This window comes from Pristis pectinata, chromosome 7 (assembly GCF_009764475.1).
Source record: "Pristis pectinata isolate sPriPec2 chromosome 7, sPriPec2.1.pri, whole genome shotgun sequence".
NCBI lineage: Eukaryota > Metazoa > Chordata > Chondrichthyes > Rhinopristiformes > Pristidae > Pristis > Pristis pectinata.
In genome coordinates, this window is record NC_067411.1 from 74,445,812 (window position 1) to 74,463,365 (window position 17,554).

At 39.7% G+C, this 17,554-nt stretch overlaps 1 protein-coding gene across 1 annotated transcript in view; it reads left to right on the forward strand.

Annotated features, from left to right (window-relative positions):
• Positions 1-1,034: 1,034 nt before the first annotated feature.
• Positions 1,035-17,554, forward strand: part of gkap1 (G kinase anchoring protein 1) — a 38,752-nt gene continuing 22,232 nt past the window's right edge. Inside the window, exons 1-4 of the mRNA XM_052019445.1 lie at positions 1,035-1,740; positions 10,200-10,361; positions 11,536-11,613; positions 14,859-14,988. Of these exons, the coding sequence (XP_051875405.1) occupies positions 1,477-1,740; positions 10,200-10,361; positions 11,536-11,613; positions 14,859-14,988 (634 nt within the window). The 5' untranslated portion in view covers positions 1,035-1,476. The remainder of the gene's footprint in view (positions 1,741-10,199; positions 10,362-11,535; positions 11,614-14,858; positions 14,989-17,554) is intronic.

The following is a 17,554-nucleotide window of genomic DNA, read 5'->3' on the forward strand; positions in this document are numbered from 1 at the left end:
GGAGGGCATAGATTTAAAGTGAAAGATTTAATAGGAACTTGAGGGGCAACATTTTTTTTACACAAAGGGTGGTATGTATGTGGAATGAGCAGCCAGAGGAAGTGGTTGAGTTAGGAACAATACCAACTTTTAAAAGACAGTATACAGGTACATAGATAGGAAAGGTTTAGAAGGTTATGGGCCAAATGCTCTCAAATGGGACAAGCTTGGATGGGACATCTTGGTCGGCATGGATCAATTGGGCTGAAGGGCCTGTTTCTGTGCTGCATCTCTCTGGGACCTCCTTTAAGAAGAGTACACACTGTTGTATGAGGTGTGACAGATATCACTGTGGCAGTCTGTGAGGCTGCAGGATAATAAAAATTAACTGCTACTCTGATCTTTACTATCACAGGCGATAGTCTTGGCTTTGCCACAAATTTCAAGTCTTTCTTCCACAAGCCCTCACTTCTCTGCAATAACCTATTTGGTAAAGTGCAATTTTCCCAAGCACTGTTCTTGGATAATGTGAATATAGCAGTGTCTGAAGACCCTAAGTGCATAGGGCCTTCATTCTTCAGACCCACTACTCCTTTGCAATTCCACTGGCTGGTCTTGCACTGCCTCACTTCCTCCAATCTCAAAGCAAGATCCTAGTATGCAAACACCATTTATCCTGATGACTCCTACAAGGTCTCTAATAAAGTACAGTGCCATGTTTGGACTATAATGACACTTTTTTAGATGAAGCCTTCTGCTTCCAAACAAAAGGTTGATGGAGCATTGAAATCTTGACAAAGTATTGCAGAAAGTCTTCCGACGGAAATTAAAAGTCCTCCTTAAAGCACAGTAGTCTATAGATTTCAACCAGAAAATGAATAGAAAAATAACTTTAAACCTACGCACAATTCTTGTCACTGACCCCTTTATTCCCCTATCTGTCACAAGCTGAACAGAAGATTATTAACTTTAGTGACAGCCTGCAAAACGACATGCGTCCACATTGAGGAGTGATTTAAATGGTGATTAGAGATCTGATCATCCTGATATGTCAAGTCATTGAAGTCGCTTACCAAGGTGGCAGCTTGCATTGAAGACGGGCTAACCTGGCCGCTTCGGCCTTGACACACTACACCTTGTTGCCCTAGAGACACGTTAGCACCTGAACCCCTCAGCAGCGGGGGAAAAAAACAGCCAGCGAAGCCGACTATTCAGCTGCACAGAGCAGTGTGAAGTTGCAGCGTTGTCGATGTGCGGTGCGCGCGCTTCCCCAGGATCCCCGCGCGCGCACGCGAGCCTTCGAATGTCCCGCGTCCGTTCCATTGGAACTCGGCTGGTGGCGCCTCGCGCTCCGGGCACCGAGCGACTCTGCAGCAGCAGCTTGTTGTCGATTTTGCCCCAACTCTCGACCCCTTGTGGTATTTTCTCACTCCCATCACCGTTCCTTTCGTTCCCCTCGCCCCAACCCTTTATTTTAGTTCAATTCAAGCCCTCGGCATGGCGGCAGCAGTCGGCTCGGCCTCGCTTCGCACCACCGCCTCTCGCTTTGCATTGCTGAGGGTGGAGGGCGATTCGTCCGATTCCGATTCGGACTCCGGGCGGATTAACGGCAGTCACCGAATCGGGAAAGGTGGCCGTGTCGGAGCAGCTAAGAAAAACAACAGCGCGCAGTCTGGGGCCGCAGGCGGTGGCAGCAGCAATGAGAAGAAGAAACAGAAAAGGAAGAAGAAGAAAGAGCAGCAGCAAAGCGAAGCGAATGAGGTAAGAGCTGGAGAGTCGGTCGGAGGCCGGAGCTGTAACCAGTTTCAGTCGAAAAGATAAACACGAGCCGTGTTTAGTGTTCGTACACGATACTCTTTCACCCACTGAATGGAAGGTTTTGAAGAAAGAAGTTCTGTATTATTTTTGTATAGTTTTCTGGATTTTACGGGGGAAGCTTTTGCTGTGGTAGAAATACATTAAGATTTATAATTCAATTTAAATCGAGTAAATTGGACTGAAAAAAACTTGAATTATAACTGTGTTTAGACAGAAACAAATCCTGACTTTTATTTTTAAAGTGTGAGTGTGGTAACGTCGCTTTTTAAATTGCATTAAACTATTCCCGAAAAGGTTTCCCGTTCCCACCCTACCCCAAGCCTGTCACTTAAACACTTGTTTTTGTTTTTTCTTTGTTTCATCTTTTGGATGTAATATTCATCAGCGGTTTCTCTGCCCAGCTGGTGCTATTTGATGTCGACCAGGAGCTTCCCCTGTCCAAGCCTGCATTCCTCGATCAAAATCCGCCAAAATGTTTCTTGTTTTGGGGACCCTATAGTATAGAATTAGGTGCCCTGATTGCTGATAGGACAGGAAATTTAAACTTCTATAGCTACTAAACCTATCAAAATACTGAGGGTTTGATAAAGTATGAACACTCAACTGAGTCAGAAGGCCATTTTTTTCATCTTCAGACTTCAGCGCATAACCAATGCGATTCTGCATTGTCAGGGGTTTTGTCTTTCAGATGTGATGTTACAAGGGAGATCTAATTATTAAGTGGGTGTAAGAGATACTTTTGTATTTTTGAAAGGCATTCCTTGATACCCTATCCGGTATTATTTCCTCAAACATTTTTTTGGTCTTTCATCATTATCGTTTGTTGTCTTTCATCAGTATTTGTGAGACCATGGGCACCGATCACTGTATTTGCCTATATTGCAACAATCATTAATATCCTCTGCTGTTAAAACCTGCTATCGTGTAAGGTCTAATTTTCTCCTCCCTATACCTGTTTAGGGATAAACAGGTATAGGGAGGAGAAAATATGTTACCAATATTTAACAATACCAAATTGAACAATTATTAATCCTGAGGCAATATTTGTTTACGCCTTCAGCTGAAAGTGAAATCACTTGAAATTGTAAAGTCTGATTTCCAAGTGAATGGATGAATGGAAATGGTAACTTTTAATTTGTGCAACATTGTTTGTGTTTACCCAAAATTGTTTTGTTAATTTTGAAACCACTCTAATTAAAAGGTTGTTAGTTTTCACAAGTTTGCAGTCAAAATTATAGTCTTTTCTGGTTTGGTGTAATTTCACTCAAATATTGTCTTTTGTTTTAAAGAGTATATGAGTGTGTGTAGCAAGCTTAAAGGGATGCGAAATACTCGTATTGTGAAAAAATATCGAGCAGTACAACTAAAAGAGCTTTCTCAGGAAAGAACACACGCATATAACAAATGCTGATGGAAACATCAAATAATTTGTGGGCAAGATTTTTAACGTCATTGTAGAACAGAAACCAATATCCTATGGTAACAGGAAAGTGTGACAGGATGAAGCCATCTTTTGTTTTGACTAATTGAACTTTATGAAAAAGAGAGATGAAAGGCCGGGATAAAGAAAAGAGAAATATAATACCTAATTGAAAACTCTTTCAGTGGTTATAATGGCAGAGGTAGGGGTGCAAGTGGAAATATGCTTCCCCAATAACTGATAAACTAAATGGTGATTGAAAATCCAAGTCGGGATTGAATAGGGCTAAGATATTTCAATTGGGTTTAGTCTGGTCGCTTGGAAAGTGAGGAGAGTGCAATTTGTAGATCAAAGCTATCATTTCAATTGAAGAAACTATCATCTTTATGGCTTAATATTTGTTGGTATGGAAGTAGTGGCGTAGAGCTGATGGCATCGGGATACACGTGGAAATATCTTCAGGAGTCTATTGGTGAACATAATCCTCGATTTCATATGTGATCAGATAAGATATCATCCATCACATGTACATCAAAACACAGTGAAGTGCATCTTTTTGCGTAGAGTGTTCTGGGAGCAGCCCGCAAGTGTCGCCACACTTCTGGCACCAACATAGCATGCCCACAACTTCCTAACCCGTACGTCTTTGGAATGTGGGAGGAAACCCTCCCCAGATTGTGGAGAGTGAAGAAGTTATATTGGTGGAAATGCGTTAGCTTCATGTAGAATGTGAGGTGCAGTTGCTTGGGACTTGCCTGTGATGGAGAGGCAATGGTTGTGGATGATGCGGTTGACCATTTCAGACTCAGGAGCTGGAGGAGAACATATATTAAAAAAATCACAAGTTGCAGCTACAAAAGTTATAATTTGAGACTTCAACCAGGAACAGGTGTAGGCCTTTTGGCTCATTGAGTTTGTTCTGCTGTTATACGTTAGATCAATTTTTATCTGTAACTGTACTCCATTTACTAGCCTTTGATCCCTACCCTTGAAACTCATATTTTGAAATAAATTTTGTGAGGTGTTTTTAATTGTCACTTAAAATTTGAGCTGAGCCAGAGTCCACAATTTTTTGGGGAAAACGTTTCCAAAGATTGTGCTTCCTGATTTTTGTTCTTAAATGCCCAAGCTGAAATTTTGAGATTACCATGTCTGGATGCTTTCTGTCAAGAAATGGTTTCTCCATCAAGGGAGCTGCAGGAACAAGAGGTGAGTGTTGTGGAAGAGACAAACTTGGCAAGAGTAGGGAGTGAGATAAGAATGAAGGACACGAGGCTAGAGCAGATGGAGGATTTTGGTGAAGGTTGAAACTGCAAGAGAAGAGGATATGATGACACATAGCTGAAAAGATGACCACAGTCAAGGTGACTGTTTAAGACCTAGAGGAGATTGCCAAGCTTGTTGCTGACTTCTGCATTAAAATGTCCACATCGGTTACAGGAATCTACTTCTGTAACCAGCCACCTCACACTTATGGTACTTTGAGCCCTGCAATACATGAAAAACTTTGCTTTTAAAATCTTATCAAGATAAAAGAAACTTTTGTGATTTTGTTTTTTCTCCTCTCCTCTGCCACAAATGAAAAACAGAAAGTGAGATCCTCCATTTCACCAGACTTCAGAAACGAGCAGATCTTATTCAGGGTTTTTCATCAATATACACATTAATGCCAGTCAGGCAAAATGTGCTTCAAACAAAGGAACCATAATGAATAAATGTTCCTGTTTCATTATGAAAAATTGCAAAACAAATTAAATTCTACCACCTCCTCCCCTCTGGTACAGAAAGGGATCGTTTCCAAAGATGTAATAGGCTGAAAATCTTCACATTTACATGCATACAAAAGATTCATTGTAAAATGGCAGGAGTTTGAAGGATGCACATTGGTGACCCATACAAATCTTCCTGACAATAGACGACATCCATAGCCATAAACATAAAGCTGTAATTGTGGCCACTTGAGCATCTGTACGTACGCAGTTGCTTCAGTATTGCAGCTGGTGTTCTGAATTTTCCCTGAAATGCAATCAAAAGTCTTGCAGATTGCACAATAAAAATCTGGCAGGTTTAACGCTGTATTCCAGTTCTATAACTAGCATTACCTTTTTTTTGCAGAATTTATCACTTTTGGTAGATATCAGTTATTTAAGGTTATTCAAAGTTTATATTTTTTTAATTAATATGCCCAGGTTTATACATTTTTCCTGTGCCATATAATTAGTTGTTCATCATTTTCAAATATGTGTTTTTCTGGACAGAATACTCTGGATAAATGGCAGATGATTGTGAAATGTTATCATTAGAACCCTGAAGTATAGGTTGAAGTTGTCATTCACCAAGGCCCCCGGATATTGTTATGGATCAGTAATTGGAACAGATACATCTTGTACGTCTTCAGTGGAGTGAGAAATGGTTAACATTTCAGGCCTGCAGGACCATCAGAGAAAGACCAAAAGAAAACAAATTAGTATTCAATAGGAGAGAAGGTCAAAGAGAGATGGGTAGAACAAAAGGAAAACCTCTGATTAGGTGAGACCAAATGAATTAATGAAAGCAGTTACTGGGACATTGTGCCTCTTTGTCAGTGTAATGTTAATGTTGTGTTGTTAATGGTGAGACAATGGGACATGCCCAGCAGGCCAGATGATGACAGGTAGAAATGGCCAAGTCTGACATAAGCAGAAAGAGAGAGTTACCTAGAGTTGAAAAATTGCTTCACCTGGGAGGACTGTTAGGGATCACTCCCTTCGTGACTCCCTGGTCCACTCTGCTGTCCCCACCAATCACTCCGGGTCTTATGGCACTTCCCTGTGTAACTGCAAGAGAAGCAACACCTATCCTTTCACATCTTCCTACCATTCCTGGGACTCAAATAGTCCTTCCAGGTGGAGCAGTGCTTCAGTTGCACTTCTGATCTAGTGTACTGCATTCAGTGTTCACAGTGAATGCAGTACAATAGTCCTCCCTATTGGAGACACCAAATGCAGATTGGATGACCGCTTTGTGGATCACCTGCATCCAATCCACAGGAGTGACCTTGGGCTACCAGTTGCCCTGCCACTTTAATTCACCATTCTGCTCTCACTCTGACTTTTTTTTTTGTCTGTGGCCTCCTGCATTGGTACAAGGAGGCCCAATGCTTGCTTGAGGATCAATACCCATCTTCTATCTGGGCATTTTGCAGGCTTCTGAACTCTCTATCAAGTTCTCCAACTTTGGGTAACTTGCTCTTTCTGTCTGCATCAGAACTGACCATTTCTGCCTGTCTTAATTTTGGCTCAGTTTTTCTTATTCTAATCATATATTCTGGCTTGCTGGGCATGTCCCACAGCCTCGCTGTTTAATTGGCTTCTAACTGCAATTTTAAGACACTTGCTCCCACCCTAACAGAGGTAACCCTTTGTTAAATTAAATTTTTTTTAAAATTAAATTTTATTTACAGCGTGGTAACAGGCCCTTCTGGCCCAACGAATCCGCGCCGCCCATTTTAAACCCATGTTAATCTACCCGTACGTCTTTTGGAATGTGGGAGGAAACCGGAGCACCCGGAGGAAACCCACGCAGACACAGGAGAACGTACAAACTCCTTACAGACAGCGACGGGAATCGAAACCCGATCGCTGGCGCTGTAATAGCGTCGCACTAACCACTACGCTACCGTCACCTCCCTCCCCCCCCCCCCACCCCAAATCTTCTCTCCTTCTGAAAACTAACTTTTTTCTCTCTTTCTCAATTCTGAATAAGGATCCTGGATCTGAAACATTAATTGTTTGTCCCTCCATAGATGCTGCCTGACCTGTGAGTGTTTCCAGCATTTTCTGTTTTTATTTCAGATTTCCAGCATCTGCAGTTTTTTGATTTTCAGATACATCTTCAGGATCACTTTGAACTAAGCAAAAGCCTATTACCAGAGACGGAAGCATTCTTCACCATACTCTATTACGGTGAGCAGAATACAGGATCCCTCAGATAAATTCACCAACAGTCTGAAGGCCTTCTGCTGTGACGCTACAGATCTCACACTGAGGATGTAAAATAAGGTGACGGTGAAGAATCCTGCTGTATCATGTTAACGTAATCTTTTGGGGCTTGTGCACAATTGTAAAGTACAGAATTTGACAAACAACTTCCTTGTGCTCTTCTCAAGAATGGCATGAGGCACCAGTTAATAACCTTACAAAAGTCAATGAAATCAGTGTAAGCTCATCTGAGCTGCTGTGATCTTCAAAAAGCACCACTTGCCTATTTCTTACTGGAGCAAAATTCATCCTCTTTTGTATGATCAATCTAAAGGCTTTAAAACATCTGTGCAGCTCTCAAACTCTTATTCAGGACTTCAGTCCATGCACTACACTTGTGTTACTCCAACTTCTTTGGCAGCATTGATTTTTCCCTATTTTCCTTCACTTTCAGCAAAACTGCAGCAACTTAACCTTGAAATGTGTCAAAACTGCTCTTCCTCAGGGATCCAAACTCAGCCTGCAACAAAAGCCAAGTGCTATCTCTCAGGCCAGCAGTTATGTTTCACTGCATTTGTCCTTGGATGTGGACATCACTAGCAAAATCAGATTTTATTGCCCTTGCAGGTGGTGGCAAACTTCTGACTTAAAGCACTGCAGTCTCCGCACTGAAGCTACTCGCCCTCTGCTGTTGGGTAGGGAACTCCAGGATTTTGACTTGTCAGCGAAGAAGGAGCAGCAATACATTTTCCAAGTGTGTGAAAGAAAGGGATGTTGGGTTTGGATTTCCAGAACATTAAGTCGATTGCACGTTGCAAGCTACCCTGTACTAATCTTCTATGGTGTCTGATCAGAAGATCATGACATTTTCTTGAAATAATACATTGAGGCTACGGAGGAGAACTGAATTTTTAAAGACACACATAACAAGGTTTTTTTAAAATTCTCATCTTCTTTATAGAGCTGAGATTACTTGCACAAGTTAACTACCATACTTGTCTTTATCTGCAAAATCTATCTGCAGGTAAATTGTTTCCCCAGACATTGCACCTGCACAGTGGGTTGTGGTTTTCTCAGCAAGCTTATTTTAAACATGTTCAAGAGATTTCATTTATCTTCCATTTTTTGGAGAACTTTCTCTCTCCCTCCTGTACCCAGAAACTGCCACATGCCTCGCTTGGTTATAAGGAACTTCTAGTGCCAAACTTGCTATGTAAAACAAAACATACACCACCACTAATTATCAACATTCATAGCAATAATTTTATATTTCTACTTAATGGAGAATCCTAATTATCCAATTTAAATTGGCTTTTGATTAAAACTCCTGGTTTTGCAAAATTAATTATTGTTTTTAATCAAAATGTATATTTTTTAATACTGGTATCATTTCCTGTATAATTAAATATTACATTCCTGTACTTATCACCTGTGGAACAACTGGTTGCTTTTGATCTTACACTTGCTGTTTGTTTCAGAGGCAGTGAAAAAGCAACTTGTCATAACAGTTTCCAAACATCTGTCACAAGAAAAATCTTTATCCAATCAATCATTTACAGAGGGTAGTGCTGACTTCAATAAACTGTGTTATTCTGGCTATCTTCCTAGTTAATAGACAATTATTCAAAAGGACTAAATTTGCTGTGCCAGATTAGTGAGCCTTTGCAGCTGAACTTGCATAATATTTGCATTTAAAGGTCACAGGATGGAAAATCTTCATACTTTTTAAATTTTATGCTCCCAGTTTCACATGCTGGGAAAAGAGGATTTGGATATAAGGTTAGAGAATCTCATGGGATTTACTGTCCATTAGTTTGAAATCTAGCAACAAGTTTTTGTTTTAAGGTGAGCTTATTTATAAATAAGTACTCTGATAAACTGCAGTTTTTGTATAAATATTGTATCTGTACCTGCTTCCTGACAACAGTCTTATTACCTTTTATCCTATTTTTATCTCTGCACTTTGTATTATAGGTCTGGGCAGAAGTAGGTTTATTGAGAGCTCCAAAGTAAACTTATCAAGCCACAAATAAAGTGCTGGGGCTGTAATCTCTTAATTTTGTAACTTTCAGCTTCTCAGTTTACTTTGCAAAGAATCTCCTACACTCCAACTTACAGCATTTTGTTTAATTGCTCCATGTTTTGCTGTTGAACCATAATGTTGGGGTATTTTTAAGGTCTGACTGTTTAACCTTGGTCCATCCTCTCCAACCTGCTATTCCTGCTCCATTTGATCTGGTCTCTCCCATGCTTGAGGGTAGTAAATTAATAATAATGAGGTGCTATGACAAGTGTGAAAGTATTAGAGGAAGCATGTTTAGAGATGATGCAGATTTTAAGTCATACTCTTAGTTCTCTGATAGGAATGACAATTTTTGGGAAAGCAAAATCTCAGATTCTCAAAGTCTGAAAATATTGGAAATACTTAATGGGTCAGGCAGCATTTTTTTTGAAAAGAGAAACATTTCGGGCTGAAGTTTCTCTCTACAGATGCTGCCTAATCTGCTGAGTATTTCTGGCATTTCCTGTTTCTATGGCATTTATTGGGTTCAATTATTTATTCCTATTATTATGTCTCTATGGGCATAAGTTAAGTAACTTGTGTTGAGAGCTCTATTCATATTTAAATATCTCATAAATTAATCCTGTAAACGTCAGCCATGGTTTTGGATGGTAAACTGCTTTAATTGATAAACCTATTTCTGTGGCAACAGGTGTTTGAATTTGAAGTGTACAGATTCCTATTATCTCTTAGTACAAACCAAAAGAAATTTTAATATACGATTTGTTTAAATATAAATTTTGATTCCTTTACAATTTTACATAAAAATTATATGGTTTTCTATTTTGAAAATAGCCTATTGTTACACTTTAACCCATGAAGCATTCAATAATCCTTGGAAACACTCAAATACAACTTTAAATGATCAAACCATCAAATGATTGTTTTAATCATCACGATGCAGTTATTAATTTTAATCGAGTACAAAAATGAGATTTTTTTTTTGGTTCTTAATTTTAAGCTAAGAAGTCTGGCTTTTGGAAAAAGTATTTCGAAATCTTGTTCTGCTGGTGTCACCGGAGTGAACGCTGGGTCTTGCCAGTCAGAGCATTTCCTGAACTGCCAGAATCCACCAGTGGCAGAGGGTGAGAAGTGGGAGCAGTGGAGAGAAAAGGACGAACAGGTGAAAAACAATGTTTACAATTTTAGGAAATTGAATGTCTGCGGGACATGTAAACTACTGGCCATTAATTATGTTACTAACAACAAATCTATTCAAATTTGTCATATCTGAAATGCTGCAAAACAACATTAAAGAATCACTTATTATCATTATGTCCTTTCACAATTTGCAGTTTTATCAATTTGCAGAACTTTGTGTGTATTAAAATATGGTCAGGAATTTGCATCACTATATGTATTTGTTCAGTATGATTTTGGGTGAAGTGAAACTCTAGGAACAGTTTTCTATCCCATCTAGTTATCCTACTAATTTTTTTTTTACAAGAAGGCATTTATATGGTTATGGTTAAATGAACAGATGCAAACACTGGTACCAGGTTTGGTCTTGTAGCCAGGCTTATTTAAAAATTACAGATTAGCCCATTGCCTATGTATTACTCAGCTTGAAGGACTTTCACCGTTAACAGGAGAGAATGTCCTTTGACTGGAAATCTTTTTGCCATAGTGTTACACAAGTCATTGTGTTCTCTCCAGATGCAGGTTTGGAAGGATGTAGTCACAATGCATATAGGTAGAATGCTAAAATGTCATTGAAATGCTCATGACAATCCAACTAAACCTGTGGGTGAGATGGGTGAAAAATAACCTTTAACTGCCTCTTTAAATTGCTGTCAATGTTGAACCTGGCTTTGTGGGTTCAGATAAAAACAGCCATGGGCTTGGCCAGCGTGCATCTTTTTTTTCAGTTGAATAGCCCCATTTGTCCATGGTCATTCATCAATGATGCTTTCTTGAACGGAGAATGGAACTATTCCCAATAAGAAGTTATTTATTTTAGGAGAAAATTTTGTGATGGGGAGGGAGGGAAGAGTGTAAAATAAGCCACTGACCCTAATGTCTTGAACTTGTGCTTTATATTGCAAATATTCCATGCACCCTTCCAAAATTTCTACAAATGCTATGAGTTGAGGAATATTGCCGCCCAATTCTCCAAATTCTAATTTGTAAGTACTCGATGCTAAAACATTCAATGGAAATATTTTGCAGAATGTATATTTTTATGTTTTCTCTGCAGTATTCAAAGTAGATAATTCAAAATGTGCTATAGTATTGCCAGAGTATTTCTGGAACCTGTGATGGAGCTTCTCTGAACATTTTTTTTACTCTATATATAGCTGACCAGCGAATTGTATGAAGCAGATCTCCAAAAAGCTTTACTGATTAGCAAGTTGGAATACGAGGAGCATAAGAGTGTATGTATACGCTTGACATCTGAAATTTTAAATTCGCTGTTTTTATTTAGAAAACTGCATGGCAAGAGATCTGAGAGTTCTAATGCACAGTGTTCCATGAAGGCGTGGCATGAAATGTATCATACATGTGTCCCTCCTCTATAATAAGTGGTTCTCTTGAACTAATAAAATCTTCATATAATTTGAAACAACAACAGAAAATATGAGAAATACTCAGCAGGTTATGCAGCATCTGTGGAGATGCTACCTTATCAGATAAGTATTTCTAACATTTTCTTTTGTTATTTCAGATTTCCAGCATATGCACCATTTTGCTGCTCATATACTTTTATTCTTTTCCCGGGATGGTACCTGGTCCACTTCAGGGTAAATCCAAATCTAAACATGGCTGCATCATTCCAAAGTCACACTTTATTTCAGTTTTTCTGGTCAAATTCCAATCTAGTTCTAACATTATTATTTCACTTGTTTATTTTGTTACAAAATGAGATGATAAGTAATCTCATGGGGTTTGACTTTTCACAATCAATTGCTCAATCGAAAGTGTTTCTTAAATTTAGGAATGATCTTATTTTTCTTTTGGTGCACTTGATTATGAACTGTAAAAATGAGTGCATTTTAGCACTACTTCCCTTCCAAGCCTAGGCAGAAAAAAAATGGATTTTTTTTAAATGGTGAGAGATTGAAAGGTGTTGCTGTTCGGAGGAACCTGGGTGTTCTTGTACACAAGTTGCTGAAAGTTAATGTGCAGGTACGGCAAGCAGTTTAAAAAGGTAAACAGGATGTTGAGTACGAGGGTATAGAGGTTTTGCTCCAATTATATAGGGCCTTGATAAGAACACATTTGGAATCTAGTGTGTAGGTGCGGCCTCCTTGCCCAAGGATGGATATACTTGTGATAGAAGGACTGCAGTGAAGGTTTGACTCCTGGGATGGTGAGCGGGGATTAAGTTGAGTGGGCTTAAGCTCTATTGAATTTAGAAGAATATGAGGTGATCTCCTTGAAATGTCAAGCCTCATAGGAATTCTGTACAAGATAGATTTGGTGATGATGCTTCACCTGACCAGGATATCTAGAACCTGGTGTCACAGTCTCATTCTTCACTTCAAGTGAAATTTCTTCACTTGAAGGGTATGTAGCTGTGGAAGGTCAATTGCCGCCAATATTGAAGACAAACTGCTAGATTTTTAAGTATCAAGGCAATCGAGGTCTATTGGATTGATGCAGGAAAGTGGCATTGAGGTAAAATATTAATTTCTTTCCTTTGGTTACCTGATCCAACTAAAATGGTTGTACTGGATCTCTATTATTTTAAAGATGTTTATTTAGCCCTCATTGGGCTTCTAAACTAGAATAAAGGCTATGGTTATATAACATTTTCTAATTTAAGAGTGCTAATCCTGTTTTTCTTTTGGGTGAATCTATAGCATTTCTCCCTCTTTCCCCTTTTCCCCCATCCCCCAAAATACCTGGTTAACCATATTTTTTAATTGTAGCTTCCTGTTTCTGTTCACACAATTTACTGTGCATCCTATCAGTGTCATGTATCAAAAATGAACATTGAACTCTTTATGCAAGTATTTTTTCTATCATATTTATCGATGAGCCAGAATACAGATCCCTTGGAAACAAGTCTTGTTACATTCTGCCATTTGGTATCTTTAAGCTCTGCCCTCTCTTGTCTCACTCCCAAGAAGTGATAATGTTGCCCAACAATCTGCTGGAGGAACTCAGCGAGTCAAGCAGCATCTGTGGGACAAAAGGAATTGTTGACATTTTGAGTCGAAACCCTGCATCAGGACTGAAATGTTGACAATTCCTTTCGTCCCACGGATTCTGCTCGACCTGCTGAGTCCCTCCAGCAGATTGTTGCACCAGATTCCAGCATCTGCAGTCTCTTGTGTCTCCATGATAATGTTGCCTCCGTTTTGCCAATAATCCCTTCCACCTCATCAATTGTTCCCCAATAGCTCGGGCAAACAACATCTCTTTTCTCCCCTTCCATTCCAGCAGGCTGGACACTTCACCCTGTCGATGAGCTTGATATGACTGACACTTAATGAACCATGCCAGTTCCTTTAAATCATTTCATACTTGTCCACGTGCTCAATCACTATTTTCCTGATGCTCTAGTATTTTCCATTATTGATATTAAATTGATGTTACTAGGATTCTCCTTTGCTCAGTTTGTGAATACACTGGCTCCCTGCTTAGCACTGGCCTGGAGAGCACTGATTCATTATCCCTTTTGGTCCTTCAGTTTGAACGTTTTCAGATATGTACCTCCAGAAGTTTAAGAAAGGCAACAGCTCGGGCTGCATGCTGCTATGCCAGGAACCTGGTGCAAATCGCTGCCCCCTGTCGACAATGAATGGCACAGTGTGGAAAGGGCTGGCATTGGGTGGGCCAGAGTGGCTGCCCAGTGCTGAGATGTGGGTCTTAAGGCTGCACCCTGCCTGCCACGGTGAGTGTGGACATTGCTGTAGATTGGCAGCACCTGCTCCATGTGTTGACAGACTGTGTGGATCCTCCTGTTGGAAGTAATGGAAGCTGCTGTCTCCTCCTTGGCTGGCTGCACAGTTCTCCCCTACCAGAACCTCCTCTATGGTAACGGTTTCAAAGCCCAACAAACACTGTTGAGCATTGTTTCTGTAGAGAAATCTCTAGGCTGGGGAGAACTGTGTAGCTAGTCAAAGACTGAGGAGACATCAGCTTCCATATATTCAACAGAAGGTGATGAGAGCAATCCTTAGTTCTTTCTGACAGTCCCCAGCAATGCTCAACTGGCTCATCAAGTTAAGGTAAAGCGTGAGCACTACATTTTAGTGCTGAGTGGCTACATCACCTCCCCCAGCCCTTGGGCAGCTGTTCCCTGAGCTATGGGCTATTCATTGCTGGATTTGTACCAGGTTCTCGGCACCAAGATTCACTGCATAGCAGCAGGAAAGTTAGGGGTTTGCATCAAATTTTGGACATAGCAAAGCTGTCAGTAGCACATCTCTATATGGATAATGCTGTAATGACCCCTTTTAGCGCACACATTTCTGAAATTGCATCCTGAGTGCTAAGTGAGGTACCAGTGTACGAGTAACGTCTGCAGTTTACAAACAAAATGTTCTTTCATCCTGCTCTGTTGCTTTTTCTGCTAATTGTAATAGATAATAGATTTAAAAAATCTAGTAATCCTACTTTAATAACAATCTTCATTGAACATCATCTTAAATTTTGAAACACCCTTTTGCAGTGTCTTGATGCTGATAATACTTCTCCTAAAACAAAAGGACCGAGTAGAAAGGAAAAACGAAAACACCTTCAGGGAAAAGATAAACCAGCCACAGTTTCATTGAAAGATTTTCAGACTGATGGAAGTACAGGTAGTATTGGAGTTGTGTCAATATGTTTTACTTTGAACAGTATGATTGCTTTTGTGAAACAAAATTTGGTATTCTGAACTTTATCCCTTTTCAAAAACTTTCCAGTTGTTGGTTTTCACGTCTGTGGTAGCACAAGATGGCGGCTAAGACAAGTACCCATGTCGGACTTGTAGTTGTGATTTTCATGTAACATATTATCACACAAAAAGAGAGATTGACCACTAATCCTGAGGCAGCTGGTCTAAACCCTACTTGCTTCTTATTCTCTATATGAGGAAGGGAGGGAAGAGCTGTCTATTAACAAAGAGTAGTTTTATCTGGAGAAAAGCACACAAGAGTTCCAGCAGCAGGTAAAGATGGTGAAATTATGGAGGTGAAAGTTTGTGATTTATAGCGATTCCTGATTAAATTGGCTTCTGGACCTTGCAGACTTATTTGGAGGACAGAAACTAAGGCTGCACCAGTTGTGCCTATCAGCTCATTTTAAATATTTGTTTAAGAAAAACAATCTTTTTCTCAATTTCTCATCTTTATGCAAAGTTCAGTCAACACTCATTAAAGCTGCTTATGTAATGAATTCCTGGGACCTGTCCAACTTATGTAGGCTTCTTAAAGGTGGCATATTTAGATTTACAAGAATTCTGTTTTCAAAGAGTTGACCCGTTCTCCTTCATGTTGTTTTTGCTGGGTCATCATCTACTTCTGCAGCTTCAGTGGTGAAATTTTATTTTTTGTTGATCTTAATTGGTGAGGATGAATGTTGCTTTGAAGATTTCAAGTTTGCAAGATTGAGGTGAGAAAGAAGTTGAGAAGGTGCAGCAAACGTGTCTATTATTCCCTGCTCACTTCTCTCTTCTTTTTGTGGGAGGGCAGGAGGTCCCTTTTAACTTTAGCAAACTTCTCTTGCAGCAAGCCTTCATAATATTTTTTCCTGATCAATTATCCTTTACTATTTCTCTTTCCTTTTATACAATTGTCAAGGTTCCCTCACTTGTTTATTTACTCAGTCTCATTACACAAAGCTGGATGACTTATCAAGGTTGCCAGACATCTGTTCATTAAACTCGTAGGGTTTTGTGTCCTGTGTGCCACCACGTCTTTCTGAGAAATGGGATCTTTGCATAATTAATGTTGGTGTAGATTATGTTGGGAACCATGAATACTTTTTTATACACTGTAAATTAATTCTGCCTCTTGTATTTCTGAGCTTTAATAGAATCATAGAGCATGGTATTAGGTCCTTTGGCCCACTGAGTCTGTACTGACCATCAAACACTTAATTACACCATCATATTCCCTCCATTTTCCCATCAACTACCCTTAGATTCTGCCTCTTGCTTACACCCTAGGGACAAGTTACAGTGACCATTTAATCCACCAACCTGTATGTCTTTGGGGTATGATAGAAAACCGGAGCACCCAGATAGCATTGGAAGTCAGCTCCATTGCTCAGGTTAAGCACTGTGAGGGAGCAGTTCTACCAGCATCTCCACTATCCATACCCTGTTGTCCTTCCACCCCTTCCTTGATATGAAATCCAATCATACTGCCAGTAATGGACCAGGAAATTCCCTCCATGTGCTTGTGATTTGCTGCCAGCTGCTTTTCCAGAAGTGCAATGGCACTTTTGTTATTTAAAAAGAAGGGTATGCTCTTATTTCCAGAAAAACTTAGCCTTGTATGTAAGCAAAGGAATTTAGAGTAGATGGTACTTGATGGTTGGTATGTGCATGGTGGGCCAAAAGGCCTGTTTGCTCTACGACTCTATGAGAAACATTCTGGGCATCTTCTCGGGGATTGAGACAAGTGCAGGTCAACATCCTGTGTGGATAAAACTAGAATGGGTCTGGGGTGGCACAGGGAGCAATAAATTGTTGGTTCAAGGAGACAAATCGTGTTGAATTTAGTTTATGCTAAACATCTGTTATTAAAATTGATAATTTAAATATACAAAGCTCGTAGCATCTCTGAATTCAAATGTGGCAAAGTAACCCTTGCAGAACTGGGTGGAAAAGTAGTTTTTAAAACCGAGACAAATCTTTAGATAGAGCTATTTAATTATTCCACTAACTTCATTGGTCCTAGGACTTTAGTGCATAGACCAAAACAACTAGGATATTTGACATATTGCAGATTTAATTTAGTGGTGTATATAAGGGAAAGCTGGTTAAACACATGAGGAAGAAAGTGGTGAAAGGATATGCTTATGGGATTAAATGGAATGGTGGAAGGATGCTTTTGTAGAGCATTAACATTGCCAAGGACCATCGGACCAAGTGACCTGTTCCTCTGCTGCAAATGTGTGATTCTTCCTGTTGTAGAGTCATCAGCCAACAGAAGTCATGGTGGGAAATAACTTAAAAGTGCTTTGTGAGACTACTGTAATACTCCAGCCCTTTCTTACATTCCTTCCCATGTACAATAATGATGACAGAAAGAAGGTATTATTTTCTCATGTCCTTATGCAGTCATCTAGATTCTAACTGCCACTTGCTATTGGTCATATCCTGAGAGCCTTGAAACTTGTATGCACAATTTTTGAAACAGGAAGGAACAATTTATTTTC